The 18,018-nt window shown below is 53.3% G+C and overlaps 1 protein-coding gene across 7 annotated transcripts in view; it reads left to right on the top strand.

The window, feature by feature from the left end:
* Positions 1-18,018, top strand: part of GAS7 (growth arrest specific 7) — a 208,254-nt gene that overhangs the window by 166,609 nt on the left and 23,627 nt on the right. For all 7 annotated transcript variants that reach the window (XM_045824043.1, XM_045824045.1, XM_045824049.1 and 4 more), the window contains 3 exons: positions 7,438-7,491; positions 12,660-12,749; positions 15,868-15,983. In XM_045824043.1, coding sequence (XP_045679999.1) covers positions 7,438-7,491; positions 12,660-12,749; positions 15,868-15,983 — 260 coding nt within the window. The remainder of the gene's footprint in view (positions 1-7,437; positions 7,492-12,659; positions 12,750-15,867; positions 15,984-18,018) is intronic.

Here is an 18,018-nt window from a genome sequence, read left to right as displayed (position 1 = left end):
AGTCTCCTCCCTTCCCCAGCAGAGCACAGCTCGCCCTCCCCAAAACACTGTGAAGGTGTTGCTCAACCACTTGAAACAAAACACATACTTATAACAGCCGTCTCAGAAGCCACTGGACTGTGTGCGCCTTGAGCCTTTGACCCAGCAACTCTCTCCCAGCATCTGCCCTTGGGATGTGCCCAGGGATTCTGATTTAGGTGCAAAGCGGTTCACCCAAGCAGCGCTCGCCGCACTGCACCCAGCCTAACTGTCCAGCAGCGGGGGATGCGTGAGATGGCCTGTGGCACCAGACATCCTGCCTGCTGGTGACATCGTGCAGTCGTTAAAAAGCATGCTTCCAAAGAAAACGTAATAATTTAGGAAATGCCAGGGCATAGTATTGAATGGGAAGAGCAGGACACGGATGGCACACATAGGCAGGCTCATCTGGGGCAGGAAATCTCTGTGTGGGGAGGCAAATGGCTGGACGAAACGTAAGCCAGGCACTGAGGGTGGTTCAGCCTGCCTCTGAGACTGGGATTCTCCTTGGGACATTTGGCAGTATGTGGGGACATTCTGGCTGTCACAGCTGGGGTGAGGGTACTGCTGGCCCTGAGTTAGTAGGGGTCAGTGATGTCACCAATGGCCCCACAGTGCACAGGACGGCCCTGCCACTGAAGAATCGCCCAGTTTGAAATGATGGGTGGTGCTGAGGTTCAGAAACCTGGGTCTTGGTCATTTGTATTTGCTTTATACTTTCCCTTATTTTTCAAATTTCCTGAAATGAACACATTTTACTTTTATAGAAGGCAGATAGAATGAACATTATTAAAAACAGGAAGAAGTTAGAAGGGAGGTACCAGTAATTAGGGATGCGGCGAGGGTCAGTTCTGGGGACCCAGGCCTGGGCAGGCCATGACTGTGCAAGAACGGTGGAGTTTGGGATGGTCATGCTGGCGACTGTGTCCTCAAAGTAACAAGAATGGAGTACATGGAGAGAGCAAATACCCATTCGGGCACAGGTTCCCAGGACTATTGCGTGAGGTAGAACGGCGTCCTCTCAGGCTGTGTAAGGGCCTGTGAGCCTGCAGTGTGGGCTGCCCCCTAAGGTGCTAGAGGCCAGTTGTGGGAATAGGAGAAGCGACTTTGGCATTTACAGAGAGCACTACCAACAGGTCACCCCAAAGGAGCACTATACAACCTGCATGGTATTTACTCACACAATCCCAGGCTGTCTGTTATAATTAACCGTTATGACTTAATATTTGAAGAATGAATGAAGGAGCAAATGAACACATGGCTATTTGCAATGCAGGTTGGAGGTGGACAAAATAGCTTGTTCAAACCCACTTTGTGTTTTTTTCCTGCTACTTGGTAACTGCCTCTCTCTGAACAAACTCATCAGGAACATTAGAATGTCAGGGGTGGTGGGGGTAGACAGTGTACCTAATCTTTATGGAAACCCAGTGTGTCCCCACTCTGCTCTGTCCTGGGCAGGACTGATGGCTGGGTGTCCAGCAGCCCCAGGATGCCTGCCCCTCCTTCTCCCAGCCCTGGGAGGCCTTCATGGCAGCACAGGTAGTGGTGATCTCGCGCCACCCAGTGGAAGGTTTTAAGTCTGCAGGCCTGGGCAGGCTGCCTGGGTACTGGATAAATGGGGCCCACCTGGTTGGAGAGGCAGGGGAATCAAAGGCTGATAGTCTTGCTAGCCTTTGTAGAAGCACATCCTAGCCTGTCCCCTGCCTGCCTGGCTACCTGGGTGGCTAGGGGGGAGGCCGGAGTGGTGGAGGCCCTCTCAGATCCCTTAGCAGGTGTAAGAAAGGCAAGGGACCTGCCCACCAGTGCCCAGACCCTTTTGTGACCCACCTTTCAATTGTTGGGGCTTCCCTTGAACTTCCCCCCAAGAAGACACAGGAGGGGAAGGGGAATGGGACTAAGGGCTTTGGAATTTGAGGGACCCATGGAGAGTAGAGTTGGAGGTTGAGGAGGAGGTGAAATACTGAGCACTCATCTACTTCACCCTTCCCTGCCCCACCCCCTTCAGTGACACGCAGTCTGTTGAGTGTGCCCTTCTCCACAGACAGATGTGGCCTCTGCCCTGGTGGAGGCTTATAGCTGGTGCTGAGAAAGACAGGAGATAAATGATTGTTTCCTGTCCGCAGTGGTAAGAGCTGAGGGCAGGGTGTGCTCCATGGCCCCAGGGGTGTCAGGATGGTGGTGAGTGGGAGTGGGGATGTCAGGGAAGACTCCTTTAGGAAAGATACTTAAGCTAAGACTGGAAAGGAGCAAGGGCTCAGGTTGGCAAACAAGGAAGCACATTGCAGGTGAAGGGAACAGCACATGAGGGTGCCTGGAGGCAGAAGGGAGAACCATGCTTTCAGAGGGCACCCAGAGCCCAGATCGGGCTGTGGTTCGCTCACTCAGCGGGTGGGGGAGGGTGGGAGGTGAGCCTGGAAGCACCGCACAGGCCTGCTGTGGGGACCTCGGTTTTGTCCTGACAGTACCCTGGAGTTGTTGAGAGGGTTCATACTGGACCCTACCTGCCCAGGAAAGGAGGCAGGGTGGTGAGGACACACAGCATGGGGGCTTGCAGAAGCAGTTGTGAGTGACCTTGTACCCCTGACCCCCACCATAGTCCTCCAGGCACTGCTGTCACCTCTCTGTGGGCCGGTCCCTACCACACAGTAGCAGCAGAGTGGCTCAGGCCAGGTGAGGAAAACAGGTGGAAAGCAGGCAGAATCCAGGCGGGGGGATTTTAAAAAAGGGAGGTAAACTTTCTAGAATCATTGGCAGAGGAAAAGAAAAAGAAAAAAAACCACTTTAATTATGGACTTTTGCAAACATTTATAGAAGTAGAAGGAATACTCTAATAAAGGACTGTGGACCAGTCATGTAACTTCAACAATTATTTAGCCAATCTTGTTTCATGTATGTTCCCAGTCCTTCCCCCCCAGCCCTCACTGAGTCATTTTAAAGCAAATTCCTGGCATATTACAGTTTTAGCTGTAAACGTTTTATAATGTTTCCAAAGGGGAAGACAGAACTGCGATACCATTAGCACGTTTAAGAAAACATTAATGCAGTGATATCTGATACGTACAGTCCATGTTTCAAACTCCCCAGCTGTCCTCAGGGTGGCTGTTGTAGCTGCTTTTCTCCTCCATCCAGGGTCCATTCAGGTTTTACCCATGGATGCATTGGTTGCTTTATCTCTTTAATTTCTCTTTTTAAAACATCTTCACTGAGCTAAAATTTACATAGCATGTAATTCACCCATTCTGAGTGTGCGAGACGCAGTGGTTTTCAGTGTGGTCACAGAGCTGTGCCGTCCTCATCACACCCAGTTCCAGAACATTCTCACCACCCAAAAAAGAATTTCCTTAAGCCTTAGGCAACCACTGATCTGCTCGCTGTCCCTGCACGTTGGCCTGTTCTGGAGACTTCACGTACACAGCACCGTACCATGTGCGGTCTCTTGTGTCTGGCTTCTTTCACTTAGCTCACCATAGCAGCCCTTTATTCCCCCTTTTTTGTTTTGTAGCCAAATACTATTCCATCGCATGGATTTAATGTTTTATTCTAAATTATCACTTTAGTCTACACTGTAATTGCTATGCGTGTGTTCTTTGTCTTTCCTCAAACTGACTTTTTGGGGTCAGAGTCCAGGTCCGCCGTCTGGCAGAAGGACGTGCATTCTTAGTCTAATTGCTTCCTTTTGCTGAGACTCGGGTCCCGCAGTTTGGCCATGAGCACCACCCAGGGCCTGTGGAGTGCTTCTCACTGTGTGTCTGGAGACACACACTCCCAGGTCACCACCCTGCGGGGTGATGCTGAGTTTGAGCTCTCCCGTGACGTGGTGATGACAGATGGCTCCTTCACAGGGGAGCCTTTCTGCTTTTTAATTTGTCGGCAGTTGGTGGGGTGATAGAGTGAGGCTTGTGCCTATGCTGGTCCCTAACCATCTCTTCACGGAGAGCTTGGAGCATCCTTGACGATTGATCACAGCCTGAATCTATGTTGACGTTGATGTTTGCACATGGTGATTTTCTAATTCTTTATCCACCTCCAATTGGCATTTTTCTGTAAAGAATGCTGCCATCCCCACCCCACCCCTCTTTTGTAGTTCATCATTTGTAGTCATTTTTTATGTTCATGCTCCTATCGCCCCAAATTGGCTTGTGGGGGCCCCATTAAGCTGACTTCTGTGTCCTGTTATTATATCACCCCGTTTTCCTTTTCGAACACTGTCGAACCTCCCAGAACAGTAAGCTATTTCAGGCCCGCCTGATGTGTGGGCATAGCCGCTTCTCAGGAGCCCGAGCTCCGCCTAGCAGGGAAGAGCGTTTAGAAACCAACTTCCCACTCGTAGGTGTTCCACTGGGACTGAGGTGTCCTTCCTTCTGGGCCTTCCCGTGGAGTGCTGCAGGGCATACGTGTGTGTGTGTGATATACACATATATATTGTGCATGTATGTGGCATGTTTATGTGTCTACGTATATGACATCAGAGCCACAGGCACAGGTCATCAGCAGCAAAGGCAGAGACCACCTCAAAGAACCTGCGGCCCCCACTCTGCACAGCTGCTGGGGCAGAAATGGAAAGGGGCCCCCACACTTAGAACACCATCCCTTCCTCCCCACCGCCATCACTTGTACTCCTGTCCTGGCCCAAGTTACAGGATGGAGGTGGCCCCTGTGTCCAGCCTCGTTTCACAGAGCCTTGGACACAGTGGTTCCACAATCAGTGTTTGTGGGGACAGAGGTCTTTCTTGACCTCTGCAGAGACATCTGGAAGATGAGAGATCATCCCAAAGTGAAGAGATGGCAGGGGACAGAGGAGGGGTTACTCAGGCTGGGCTTCCAATGCCCTCTCTTTACTTACCTGGTGGCCGGGGCAGGCCAGGTGGCTCCTGCAAGCCTCAGGCTCACCATCTGTGAAACAGAGACAAAGCCACTGAACCTGCTGGTGCTGTGAGGGTTAAACCAGACTGAGTATGTCAGGGGCTGAGCCTGACGCCCCCGCCAGGCAGGTCCGCCAAGTAAACCAGCGCTGGGTGGCAGAGCTTCCTCCTGTCCTGGTCGTCCCCCTCGTCCTCCGCATCCCCGTGAGCAGCCGCAGCAGCTTCGATACACAGACCCAGAGGCTGTTGCCGAGGCTGCCAGAGCACTGGCCGCCCTTCCTGGGAGCCCGGAGTGGGACTGAGGTGGGGGCGGGGGTGGGGGCTATCTGTCAGCCACAGGGAGACCCCTGCAAATGGCAGGACCCATCTCAGCGACCCCCCCATTCTCCCTCTGTGCACAGCTGCCCCTTGAAGAACACAGTGTGGAGGGGGCTTTGGGGCGCTGACCCCTGCACAGTCAAAAGTCCACGTATAACTTTTAACTCTCCAATACCCTGGCTACAGTCCGTCAGTATCTGGGGGGTCTTGGGTCCAGGACCCCCGTGGATGCCCAAACCCACATGTATGCAAGCGCTATATGTAAAGTGGCGTACATACAGCTTGTACTTTGTATTCGAGAGTTCCCAGCCACAGATTGAAAATATGCACGGTTTGAATTCAAGGATGTGAAACCTGGATATGGAGGGCTGACTGTGTATTTATTGAAAAAAAAATTTCACATTTAGGTGGACAGTGCAGTTCCGATCCATGTTGTTCATGGGTCACCTGTCTTGGCTGGGCCAGTGCCTCTGCATGAGGGAACCTTCCGGAGCTCTGCAGCTGGCCCTTCCTTCCCTTGGAGAATGGCACCCAGCTCGCACCAGGCAGCCTCTGTCCGCCTTCCTCCACGGCAGCCCATCCCACAAGTGCCTGGGGACGGAGCCGATAACCTGGGGTGTCCGGGGCGGGTGCGCTGGACGCGCTGCTGCGTTAACAATGCTGAGTAAAGCTGTGATTGCTCACCAGCCTCCCTTTGCCCCGGCTCCGGTTAGGGCTGCGAGAGGGGCTGCCGGAAGTAGGGGCCTGACGGCACGTAGACCACCGTGCCTCCAAGGGACATCCCCAGACTCTGCCAGAGGCGCTGGCCTGCCTCAGCCCTGCCAGATCAGAAGCTCTGGGAGATGCAGCTGGGACTCGATTTGGGGCAAATTCCTGAGTTAATTCTGATGCACTCCAAAGTTTGAGGACCGTTGATAACAGATGGTAAAACTGAGGCTCAAAGAAGTCACATGACACAGCAGGATGTGAAGGCCAGTGAGTTCATGTTCTTGCCTGTGACACGAATGAGCTGTGAGGTCCTTTTTGTCTAGGCCATCTTGGGAATCGATTTTCACTAGTTGACTTTCTTTACCAGCCAAATGGGTTTGGAAGAGAGGGGGGGAAGGAGGTGGCTGGAAGCAGGCAGACAGGCAGGCTCGCTCCCTGAGCTGCCTGATTAGCAGATGGGTAATTAGCAGTTCCTGAGGTGGGGCTGGCCTGCAGGAGCAGGGCTGAGCCAGGATGGGGGGCTGTTGGGTCCCCAGGGCTCACTGGAGAAACCCCTCCATGCTTTTTCTGGGACTTTACCTGTAAAATCCTGACAGCCACTTCCTTATATTCCACTACAGAGAGAATAAGGACTCACATACTGTGCCACAGGCAGTGCCTTAGGGGCGAGCTGCTTCCCAGGCCATTGTGTGGCTCAGGACAGCAGCCGACAGCACCCACCTGCCTGGAAACCCTCTTGAGTCCCTAATGTGACTGCTGACAGCGCGACAGTGAAGGCCGTGCATTGACCCTTCCCTTAGGCTCATGGGCCCCTATGACCAATTTGGCAGTTTCCGCTGGCTGTCCTCAATTTTCTGTGCCAGAACCATCCTCAGACGAGGGCCAGCTGCTAAGGGCCATGTGTTCGGACGTACTCGGGACCCTGGTTTTCTTACTGGTGATGGGAAGACACAAAAAGGCAATTTAAAGTCAGACGAAAGCTGGAGCGCGGCTTTCCGCTGAGCAACCCCCACTCCTGACTTTCAGGGCGGGAGAGCGGCAAGGAGAGGTGGAGCGCCCAGTGCGCAGGGCGCACCTGTGGGGTTTGATCTGTCTGACCCTGAAGCTTCAGATTAAGATGTCAGGTTCTGAATGCTCCATGCCAGGAGGTGGGGGCCTGCAGTCTACCTTAACTCTCTGCTCCCCAGTGGGTTCTGCAGGTTCAGGCATCAAGCTGCACACGGAGCCACTTACCAGCAGAGGGCAGCTGAGGGGTTAACTCCCAAATCACAGACGGAGAAGAGAACAGCCTGGTCTGGAGCAGTTTCCCCAGAGCTGTCAGCCCAGCATAGGAGCAGCGCAGGGTCAGGGGTACTCCCTCCTGCCCTGTCCCAGAATATGGTGACTTAGGAGTTAACAGCAGGCTGACCATCCCCAAACTTCCCCAGCACGAAGCTTTGAACCAATCCCAGCACCTTCAGAGAGCGCAAAAGGAAAAAGAGTGTCCAATATGGAGAACAGCTTTGATGATCCTTCTTGTCTCTCCCTCCAGAATCTGGGATCCTCATCACCAGGCAGAAAGCACAGCAAGGAGAACACCCTCACGGTAAGGGCTCCCTCGGAGTGCCCACTGGTTGGGCGGCAAACTGGGGCTCTCAGCCACAGCTGGGCTGTTGTCATGACAACGTAGATAGCCCATGAGTAGAAGTGATGCCCAGCCTGGAATCTGGGAAGTTCCAAAGCTTGGATGTAGCCAAAGTTCCCCCTGGGTCCCCCTTTCTGTCAGTTTCACAGCTCACTTTTCTCTCTGGGGAGCTGGTGGAAGGATGGAGGTTGTGTGATGCAGAAGCCATTTCTGCAGGGCGGGCAGGGGTGGGATGAAGGGGGTAGACTGTGCTCTGTGCAAGTGACGTGGTGCACAAATTACAGCCACGGCAGGGCTGCTATGGGCGGGGTAACTCCTGGAAGATGTTAAAGTTAAAAAGCAAGAGAACAATTCCTAAGAATAGAGTTCCCGGGAGTTCCTGACAGCAAGCAAATAGCTTCTGCCTGGAGTGGCCACCTGCCTCCCAAGGCTCTTCCAAAGCCCACCCAACCCCGACATGCAGGCTGAGAAGGACCCCCTCACACTCATCGGCCCTGTGCCTGGGGATGGTGGGTACTGGGCATCAGTGTCCCCTCCAAGTGGGTAGACAGGCGTCCAGGTGCTGAAACTGCCGAGACCCGGAGACGGGAGCAGTATGGTCCCCACTGTGCCACGCTGACACAAGCACAGCAGAGCTGGGAGAAGGCAGTCACTCCACCGGGCTCCATCACACACACTTCGGAGCGGCTCTGGCGGCTCTGATGGCCCCCAGGCAATGAGCCCGAGAGTGGGTTGGCTCCCTTGGCTCGTGCAGGCTCAAAACCTGGCTTAGGAGGGGAACCAGAGGGTGGGCAAACAGTAACAACAATAATCACTGCCACTTCTGTGTGCATTTAAGACGCACAAATAGTGGGGGGCTCACTTGGCTCTCCACTTACTGGGTGAGGTGGGGGCGATGGGACTGATGTCGTGTGGTGATTGCACACCAAGGCTCTGAAGCCACAGTGGCAGCTACAGGGCCTGTCCGCCGGGTAGCAGCCTGGGACGGGTCTCTCTGTGTCTCTGTCTTGTGTCCACATCTGTGCCACAGGGAGGGTGTAAAGACAGAGTCCGTGTGTGGTAGCACCTAACACAAAGCCTGGCACTAGTAAGTGCTGAGTTCACACTCATGTTCTCATCACCCTATCAACAGATGAAGAAACTGAGGCATAGAACCATACCCTGCCCAGGGCCACACAGCTGGGAACATTGGGATCCCAGACCTGTACTTTTACACCTCACCCTGCCCCTGCTGCAGAAGCTGCCTCCTGAAATGGTCTGCTTTTGAGCTGCATGATCATGGGCAAGGGACTTAACCTCTCAGTGCCTCAGTTTCCTCACCTGTGCCTGAGCTCACACTAGGTCATTGCAATGAACATTCTCGCTCTAAAGGCTCAGGACACCAGCATGCCCCACAGCTGTCCTCATCCCCCTCCACTGCCACAGCCTCCCTCTCCCTGGACTTGACCCTCCCACGCACCCTCTTTTCTGTCTGTCCACCAGGTCTGTCAGCTGAGGGGCTCTGAGCATCAACGCTATTGACGTTTCAGGTTGGGTAACTCTGCTGTGGGCATGGAGGGGGACAAAGTCACCCCGTGCCGTGCGCTGTAGGTTATTTACCAGAATCCCTGGCTTCTGCTCACTGGAAACCAGTAGCAACACTTCCCCAGGTGTGACAACCAAAAATGTTTCCGGGTTGCCAGATGCCCCCACTGCAGGGGAGCAGGGCAGAGTCACCCCAGTAGACAGCCATGAGTTTACTTCGTGGTATTGTGAGGTCTGCCGACAAAGGCTATCCCACACTTTGCTGCTTCTCTACCTCACTGCGCTGCTCCAAGCCACCATTACACCTACTGGTCCCTGCAGCGTCTCCCCTAGCGGCTGAGGTCACCTGCATTCTCCCACCAGTGCCTGTTCTACGCTGCAGCTCACCCAGGAGTGGCCAGGTCACGTCACTCCCTGGCCAGACACTTCCACGGCTCCCATGCCAGCATGGTCCCCTGTGACCTCAGTGTCATCTGCTCCCTGACTGTGACCCCCAGCCACATGGAGCAGCATGTTCCCAACCATGTGGTGCGCCCCAGAGGCTGGGGCCCTTTTCCTCTCTGCAGCATTCTTCCCCTCCCACCCTCTGTCTGACTCTTAGTACTTACATAGCATTCCCTCTGAGATTCCCTTCCACATAGTCCCAGCACCCCATGCTTATCCCAGTGGTAGATTCATCCCAAAGTATGGCAATTACTTACTTACTTGTACTCTTTCCTCACGAGGCTGTAACACCGAGGAGGGCAGACACTATGCCTTCTGCATCTAGCCTGTGGTCATTGCATTGAGAAGCATTTGCCGAGTGTCATCAGGTGCCTGTGCTGTGCCCGGTACAAGGGAGACAGCAGGAAACAGTGGTCTTCCTGCCTCATGGAGCAGACAGTCTGGCAAGGAGGGGAGATGCTAAGTAAACAATCACAAGTAGAGTAATTACAAATGTACATGTACATGGTGCTGGGAAGACGTGGTGCAGTGTGTGGCGCCAAGCGGCCATCCTGCGAGGCAAGCAGACAGCGGGTGCTCCAGGCACAGCCAGCATTGTTGAGACTTGAGCTCTGCTGTCAGTCCTCTCCATTCAAACACTGTCATCCTGTGATCCTCGGCTTCCTCATATACAGTGAGTGGGGTTGCTCAGAAGATGAAGTGAGAATGCCTGCAGAGCTCTAGGCAGGGTGCCGGAGTAAGGGCTCTGCAGGAATTCCAGAGTTGTTACAACTGCTTCCTGGGGGCAGAGAGTGCAGTTCTGAAGATGCCCAGCAGGGGGTACAGGGCTTTGTGAGGATCTGGAGAGCTGGGAGTGAGAAATCCCCAAACCAGCCCAAAGAGACAGGAACAGCCACCCTGGGAACCCCCACCAGTCCATCCAAGGACCAGTCCCCACAGAATGGCAGAAGCCACAAGAGGAATGAGACATATCCTCCCTGATCTCCTCTCCCCCCCGCATAGCTGGCTCTTCCTCAGGGGTTGCTATGGGGTGGTTTGGGGGGCCCCTTGCCTCCAGATCCCTGACAGGGCACTAGAGAAGACACTATACCACCCCAAGTGCCTTCAGCCTCCAACTTCCATGGTTCTTGATACCCAATAGAATGTCAGTTAATGTATCACTAAGTTGGGTTGAAATTTTCATGGACGAATCATCAAGTAAACTAAAGATGGACCGTGTTCGCCATTATTTGATGAAACGAGACTAGCTGAGACAGGAAATGAGGACTCTGTGAAACTGTGGGCTCCACCCCTGGCTTCCAGGATTGCTGCAAGAGAGACCCACACCACAGCCGAGGTCAGAGGCCTGGAGGAGACTCCCCCTGGGGCATGCCTCGGGGCATCACACCAGAAGGAGGGCTGGGAGGGTGTTGCCTGCTCCTGGGCATAAGAGGTGGCACTGCCCCATGCAGGCTCCTGCAGGCGAACCACACCTTGGGTCACTGTGGGTGCAGTGTTGCAAGAAAACTCTCCCCCCTGTTTGGGGGTGCCTCAGGCTTCCCTCGACCTTGGTGGAATTTGGTACTGCTCATCTCCGGGGATCTCAGGGTCATTCACACCCCTGACCCTTCCTACCTTGTCGTGCTTCCCTCCAGAGTGGGAGTCTCCTCCGGGACTTCAGCCAGGTATCAGCATGCAGGAGGAGGGGCTCCTTTCATTGGCTGGACTCGCCCATGCTCTCCTCCCAGGACAGGGTTGGGGGTGGGCTAGATTTATTTCCCGCCACCCTGGAGCCCCTGAAACAACCCATGGGCCTGACTCAGCTGGCATAGGAGTTGTTTTGGCTTACATTGTTGATGTTGCTATTATTTGCCTTGAGTTAATTTGCCAACATTTCAAATTTGAAACACTTCACAGGAGATTCCCGATGTTAAGCTTCTCTCGGGTCACCACCTAACCTGACAACATTGGACTCCTCGTTCTGGCTCTGTAACAGGAGGCGGGAGCAATCCGCCCCTTGGCTCGATCTCCCTAGACTCCCCTACCCCTTCCCCAAGTGGAGGCTGGTCATTTTCCCACCACTGAGCTGCTGTTTCTGAGACCCACAGGCCCTTCACTTGCTGTGAGAGCTGCCACATTGGAGTCAGTGGCTTCTGTTCAGAACCCCGGGGGGTTGCTGTCCTGTTCTTGCCTTGACTGTGTGACAGCCCCCACTTCAGCAGACGCTGGGCTGCAATGGAGGGTCCAAGACGGACAGGGCTCAGGCCCAGCGAGGCCCTGCGGCTCCCACAAAGAACAGAGTAGCTGGCACCATGGGAGGGGGCCTATGCTTAAAGCAACATCAGCAGGACCAGTGAGTGGCAAAGCCACTCCCACCGAACAGGGAGAGTGGGAAAGCCCGAGACAGGCCCCAGTAGTTCCGCACTGCACTCTCCAAGCCTGCACCTGGATTCTAATTTTTAACCTCTCTGTTTGTAGAATACATTTTATGAGATAAAATTCACAGGGTCACTTTTCACCCTGGACCTTCAGCCACGTAATTCCTTTCCCTGGAAGCAAATGGTGTAATTAGCCTGTAGAAGTACTCTGCATGTAAATAACACAGATGGTGGTGTACCATAAATATTCTTCTATGCCTTGCTGCCCCTACCCCACTGTCTGTCCTGACACACCTTCCTCCTCAAGCCACAGGAACCTTCTCTGTCTATCACCACGGGTACGATTCCCATGGGTGCTTGTGTGCCTCATGCTTTGTTTAACTGTTGCCCTGCTGATGGGCAGTGGAGCTGTGTCCAGCCTTCTGCTATTGCAGGCAGTGCCATGGTGGAAAACTCTGTCCACACGTCACTGCACACCTGTGCAAATACATCTGTATGATAGACACTTCAGAATGCAGTCGCTGGGTCAAAGGCTCTGGAAGCTTGCAGCTTTGTTGGGAACTGTTACTCTGCCCTCCAGAGAGCTTGTACCAAAGTCAGCCAGCAGCTCTTGGGTAGGTGTGAGTACTGGTTGTCCCCCATTTGAAATGTCGGCTGCTGGAACATCTCAAGATCCCCGTGTGTGTTCTATTGAGCCGGCCCTGAACGGAGGCCTCTCTAGTGCTGTGCTGCAGGCGCACAGCCTTCCCCACTTCTCCCAAGCTTCCCACCAAGTCGTTTTCTTCCCCGTTCTGTGCCCTGCAGATAAACTGTGTGACCTTCCCTCACCCAGACACGATGCCGGAGCAGCAGCTGCTGAAACCAACAGAGTGGAGTTATTGTGACTATTTCTGGGTAAGTGGTGGCTCAGTTTGCCCCTCACGGTGGCCCTGAAGACCACCAGTGGACACCCAGGAGGGGCGTGAGGGGCTTGGCGTTTGCAATAGGGGGGCCTCTCCTGTTGGAACCTAAAGGACTGGTGGCAGATCGAGCATACAAGGCAGGAACTTAGGGCCTCTTGGAATCCAGGTTGTTCCATAATTCTCCGAGAATTGGCGGGGTTTTCATTTGTGGGAATCCAGACACCATGGGCAGAAAGCAGGTACACCACAGGGCCGCCTTCTCTGCTGTTCAGTAAAGGCAGGAGGCGAGAGTCAACTTCATTAAATGAATCTGGGTTCCAAAGCTGCTCTGTCACACTTGTAGGTGACCTTGAACAAGGGCTTTACCCCTTGGGCCTCCTCATTTCCATTGAAGTCACCAGGAGGTAGGGCTCCAGGATCTGTAGCTTTGAGGATTCTGTGGTTCCAGGACGTCTGCACATTATTTCATGGGCACAGAGTCTCCGTTTCATCAGATACACAGAGCTCTGGAGTGGGTGGGATGGCAGCTGCTCCAGGCCACTGACCTGCACACTTAAATGGCTTCCATGGTAGCCAAACTGGTGACCTTTCAGTTTACAGGATGACACTCCAACGAATTGAGCCACACCAGCCAGGGCCCAAATTGTATACACACATGCGCACACGCGCGCGCACACACACACACACACACACACCACCTTTGGCAAAAACTTATTAAGGAACAATAAGTAAAATTAAAAAATAAAAACATTTTTTCACAAAGGGGTACCGAATGGATCATCACCCCTTCTCAGATTTGCTAACCAAGTATTGGATAAAAGTGCTTCTTTGTTTTTACAAAATCACTATGCATTAGATATTCAGTGGTCCCTCTTGCCCTCAGAAGGGGTAACTCCTGCTGGCCCAGCTGTGTTTCTTCCAGGTCTTCTGAGGTCTGTGCAGAGGCAGCAAACTTTATAAAAGGGTCTCTGGCTTTGGCATCAGAGAGGCCTGGGTGGGGGAACTCAGAGGCGAGGGTCGGCAGGGTTCAGAGTACAAGACTTCACAGGCCCTGTAAGCACATTGGGGTTTATTCTGTTTGCAGCAGGAAGATACTGGAGGGCTGTTGGCAGAAATGTGATGTGATCTGATTTCTGTGTGTCGGGCAGGGAGGACCGTGAACCAGCAGGGGTGCAAGTTAGCAGGTGGGCACAGGACACCAGGAAGGAGCTGTGGAGATGGAGAAAGGACCTGGGTTTGGAGACCTCACCCCTAAAAAGGAAAGAAACAGCGTTCAGGGGAGAGTAGCTGGAGCCCCTGGAATGGGCCCCAGGGGCCTGGGGATTGGCGTGTGGGGGTTGTGTGGAGGTATTCAGCAGCATCTAAAAGCTCACCACATGTGAGTTAGTCCTCACCTTCATTCAAGGTCTGCAAGGACTCTGAGGCACACTCGAGCAGTTTGTCTCCCTGACTGTCCAGGCCCTTTCCTCTTAGAGAAAGCTTTCTGCCCACGCGGTCAGCAAAGCCTACTTCTTCAGGCTGGTTTCTCCCGGGGTGGAGAATCGCTCAGCATATTATTCATCCTATGTGGGAGCAAACTGGGGCCCAGTATTTTGGGTAATTTTTCTTTTGCTTCTTTAACAAGATGTAGCATTTACATGATGAAAGGCACCAATCCTAAATGTGCTGGAGAGACTTAATTGGCCAGAGCAGCCCCACGGTGACAGGGTGCACTCCGGTGGTAGTGACCTCCCTGTTACGAGAGGTGCCACAGTGCAGTCAGAGGGTTGCCAAGGTGAGGACCGCATGTTGGGAGGGAACGCCACAGGGTGTCCATAAAAACTTCCATCTGCTCTACAGGGGTTCTCTCCAGGCATCACCGGCCCCGTTCCATTCCCCTCCCTTAAAATGTCCATTCTGGGATCTTAGTGATGTAGCCCACTCCTGTTTCAGGGGCGGGGCCCAAGGACGCAACCTAGGGTCGTAGACCTGACCATGGCACCCGGTGGCTGAGCCGACCCGGGGCCAGGATTGCCACTGATGCGCCTGCACCTCTCTGTGGTGTCGAAGGGCACATTTTTAACTCCTTCCATTAAATATCAAAGCATTTGCCCCTGGAGTCCTAGTGTGTGAAGGCTGTGATGGAGGAGGTGCCAGTCGGGACCTGGGAGCTCTGAGGGTCCTGTGGCTGTGAGGGCTGTGATGAGTGTCCAGCAGGGCAGGCCAGGCTTGGAGAGGACCGGGTATCCGAAGGGGTTGGGGGAGAGCAGAAAGACATATTCCAGAAGTGCATGTGAAACAAAACAAAAGCATTTAATTTTGAAATTTGAGGAGTATTTGCTTGCAAAGCAAATTAGGTACTAAGTTTCCATTTCATTGACTTGGCCATCTTTTCTGAGTCCTGACTTTCAGTTAAAATAGTAGATAGTATTTACTGAGTACTGAATATGCGCTGAGCCATTTCCACGTATCTGTCCTGAAGTGACCCTATGTGGAGGGTGCCATTATGTCACCAGTGTCCCTGATGAAGCAGCCCAGGCATGGAGTGAGCGAAGCACTTGTAGCTGAGGTCCCCCAGCTGGGATGCCGGTGCTGGCCGCCTGCCCTTTCCCACTCTGGTTTCCCTTCGATCCACTTTCTCTCCAGAAGCCACTGTGATCTTCTATGAATGCACATTGGAAGATGTTCCTGCCTGGCCAGTGCAGGAAGCTGACAGGAGATGGGATGGTTTAGGGTTAGGGGCACTCGCACCCAAGGGCGCAGACTGCTGCAGCTTGGAGTCGGGATGCCAAGACTCCCCAGAGGATCAAGCCAGCCTCAGCAGCCACCTGATTGAAAGTATCAGGCCACTGGGGATCAGACCTGTGCTCTTGGCCACCTGCCCCTCTCCTCTTCTTTGCAGGGTGGGAGGATGAGGGGCATGGACGTGGGATGGCAGCAGCAGTAAGGGCTTGAGCATCAGAGAGCACATGGGAGCAGGGCACTAGGAGTGTCACGAGTCAGGGCAGCCAAGGCTGGCACTTCTGTCCTCCCTCTCAGGCTGCCAGGCCTGTCTGGGTCCCCTCAGGGTCTGTCTTCCCTGTGCTCTGTTCCCAGCAGTCACCAAAACTCTGCTTCTGTTTTCTTTCTAGGCCGATAAAAAGGACCCCCAAGGCAACGGCACCGTGGCTGGGTTTGAACTGCTGCTGCAGAAGCAACTGAAGGGCAAACAGATGCAGAAGGAAATGTCGGAATTCATTCGGGAAAGGTGAGGCCTGGGCCCTCCCAGCTCTGGGCACTGGTGACAGTGCCTGCATTGGCCTCTTAGCCTGAGGGAACTGAGAGCAGCAGGAGCGAGCCTTGCACACCCAGCGCTGGGTGTGGTTAGCACCAAGGGGAACTTGAGACTGGAGTCACAAACTCATGGCCCTCAGGACAGATCTGGCCAGCAAATGTGTTGTGTGGCCTGTGCAGTGGTTTTAAAGATTTGAACCAACATTTTTTAAATTTGTAGATTTGTACATTAAGATCTGGATATCTAGCATCTCTGGAGAAAGCAGTAAGTGGCTCTACATCCCCAGTTTGCCTCAGTCTCCACCACTCCCTTCTGTCCCCACACAGACTACTTGGCTCCTCTACTTACCCATGTGGCCCTCCTGGAGCCCTGTCCCTTTGCATGAAAAAAAAAGGAGAGTGTTACGTTTCTGTTCATCTTTGAACCAAATCTGTGTCCTGGACCTGGGCATACAGAACCACACCCCCTTCCCCTTCCCCACTCCCAGCCCTGCCTCAGGGAGCTCAGTCCAATGGGAGAGTCAGCGAAACTGAGCTTGAAAAGTGCAGGGACTATAGTAGTGGTTTAGATGAACCAGGTGAGAAGACAATGAACTCAGCCTGATGGAAATAGGAAAAGCTACAAAAAGAAGTTCTTTTTCTGTCTCCCTCTCTCCAAGTGTTGAAACCCTGGTAAACACACCTCACATGCACTCACACCTGCCCCCCCCAACACATACGCTACCCCCCTTCACACACACACACACACACACACACACACACACACACAACTTCCTTTCTGGAGTTCCCAGAGTACACTGGAAATATTTGTAGTAATTGGCAATACATTTTAAAATATTTCTTTTGTAATTATAACAACAACAAGCAAGTAATAATTCTTTGGCATCTTAAAGCACCTCTTCTTTTACTAGCCCCATTTTCTGTTTGTATAATGAAATCTTTATTTTGTGACCCATTAAACTGGTAAGGAATTGAGAGGTTGCATAGCTCAGGTGCAAAAAAAAAATAGCATAAAACAGGCAAATAGGAAAATGGTTGTAAAAGCTGTAGTTTGAACACATTTATGGCTTGTACTTTTGCAAAAATATCAGGTTTGCAATAAATTAGAAACTGCCAGTTGAGAACTCTTATCTTTCCTGAGATGTATAATTTCTCTCAGTCCACCTTATGGTCTCATAGGGAGGACCTGTCAGAGCCAGGAGAGGTGCAGAGTGGGGAGCACGCAGGGTAGGGGACAGGTGAAGGAAGGGGGCAAGTGATGGTGGTTGGCTGCAGCCTCAGCATGAGGAGGTGGGCAGGAGGTGCAGATGAGGCAGGCGCTGGCACTAGGGGTGATGTTCTGGAAGCAGATGGGCCTCCTGCCTGGGGTATGTGGTTGTCCTTGAGACCTTTGGAGACTTGCAGCAAAGAGTGCGACCTGGTAAGATCTACCTTCCAGAGAGAGTTCTTGGCTATAGGCTGGAAGCTGTGGGCTGGCTGCTCCTCTCACCCCGAGAAGGGCGGGGCTTGAGGCAGAGTGAACAGAGGAAGTGGTGACTGCAGAAGACCTGGGGACAGCCAGAGAGGCCCCTGAGTATGAAGCAGTGCCAGAAGGGACAAGATTGTGGGTCTCTCAGTGCCGAATCATGAGCTAATAATGACTCGGTTAGGCTGTCCTTCTGAGAGGCAGGAAGCAAGCGCTGCAGCCCCGGGAATGTCTCTGGAGTTCTCCCCATTTGCCAAGTGATGGTAAACACCCCCCGGAGAGTTGCCTTGGAAGAGTGTTGGGGCCTGGAAGCCAAATTCAAGGCAGCTTCCCTCTCTGGGGAAGTAGAATCAGCCAGTCTGGGCCCTGCCTGGTTTCCATGGAAATACTCATGCCCTGCAGGCTTGACAGTTACAGCCATTGGGGGCTGGGAGACAGTAAGGAGCACTTCTGTTTATGCCAACTTGGAGGGCCTAAACCCAGAGCTCTGGGGCTAGAAGGGAGAAGGCAGCACTGGGCGTCCCTGTGGCCTGTCACGAGTCAC

Source organism: Phyllostomus hastatus, unplaced genomic scaffold (genome assembly GCF_019186645.2).
Source record: "Phyllostomus hastatus isolate PE091 unplaced genomic scaffold, TTU_PhHast_1.1 phas_scaffold_55, whole genome shotgun sequence".
In the NCBI taxonomy this organism is placed as follows: Eukaryota; Metazoa; Chordata; class Mammalia; order Chiroptera; family Phyllostomidae; genus Phyllostomus; species Phyllostomus hastatus.
The sequence above is the reverse complement of the archived record's forward strand: the minus strand, read 5'-3'. Positions and strand labels throughout refer to the sequence as shown.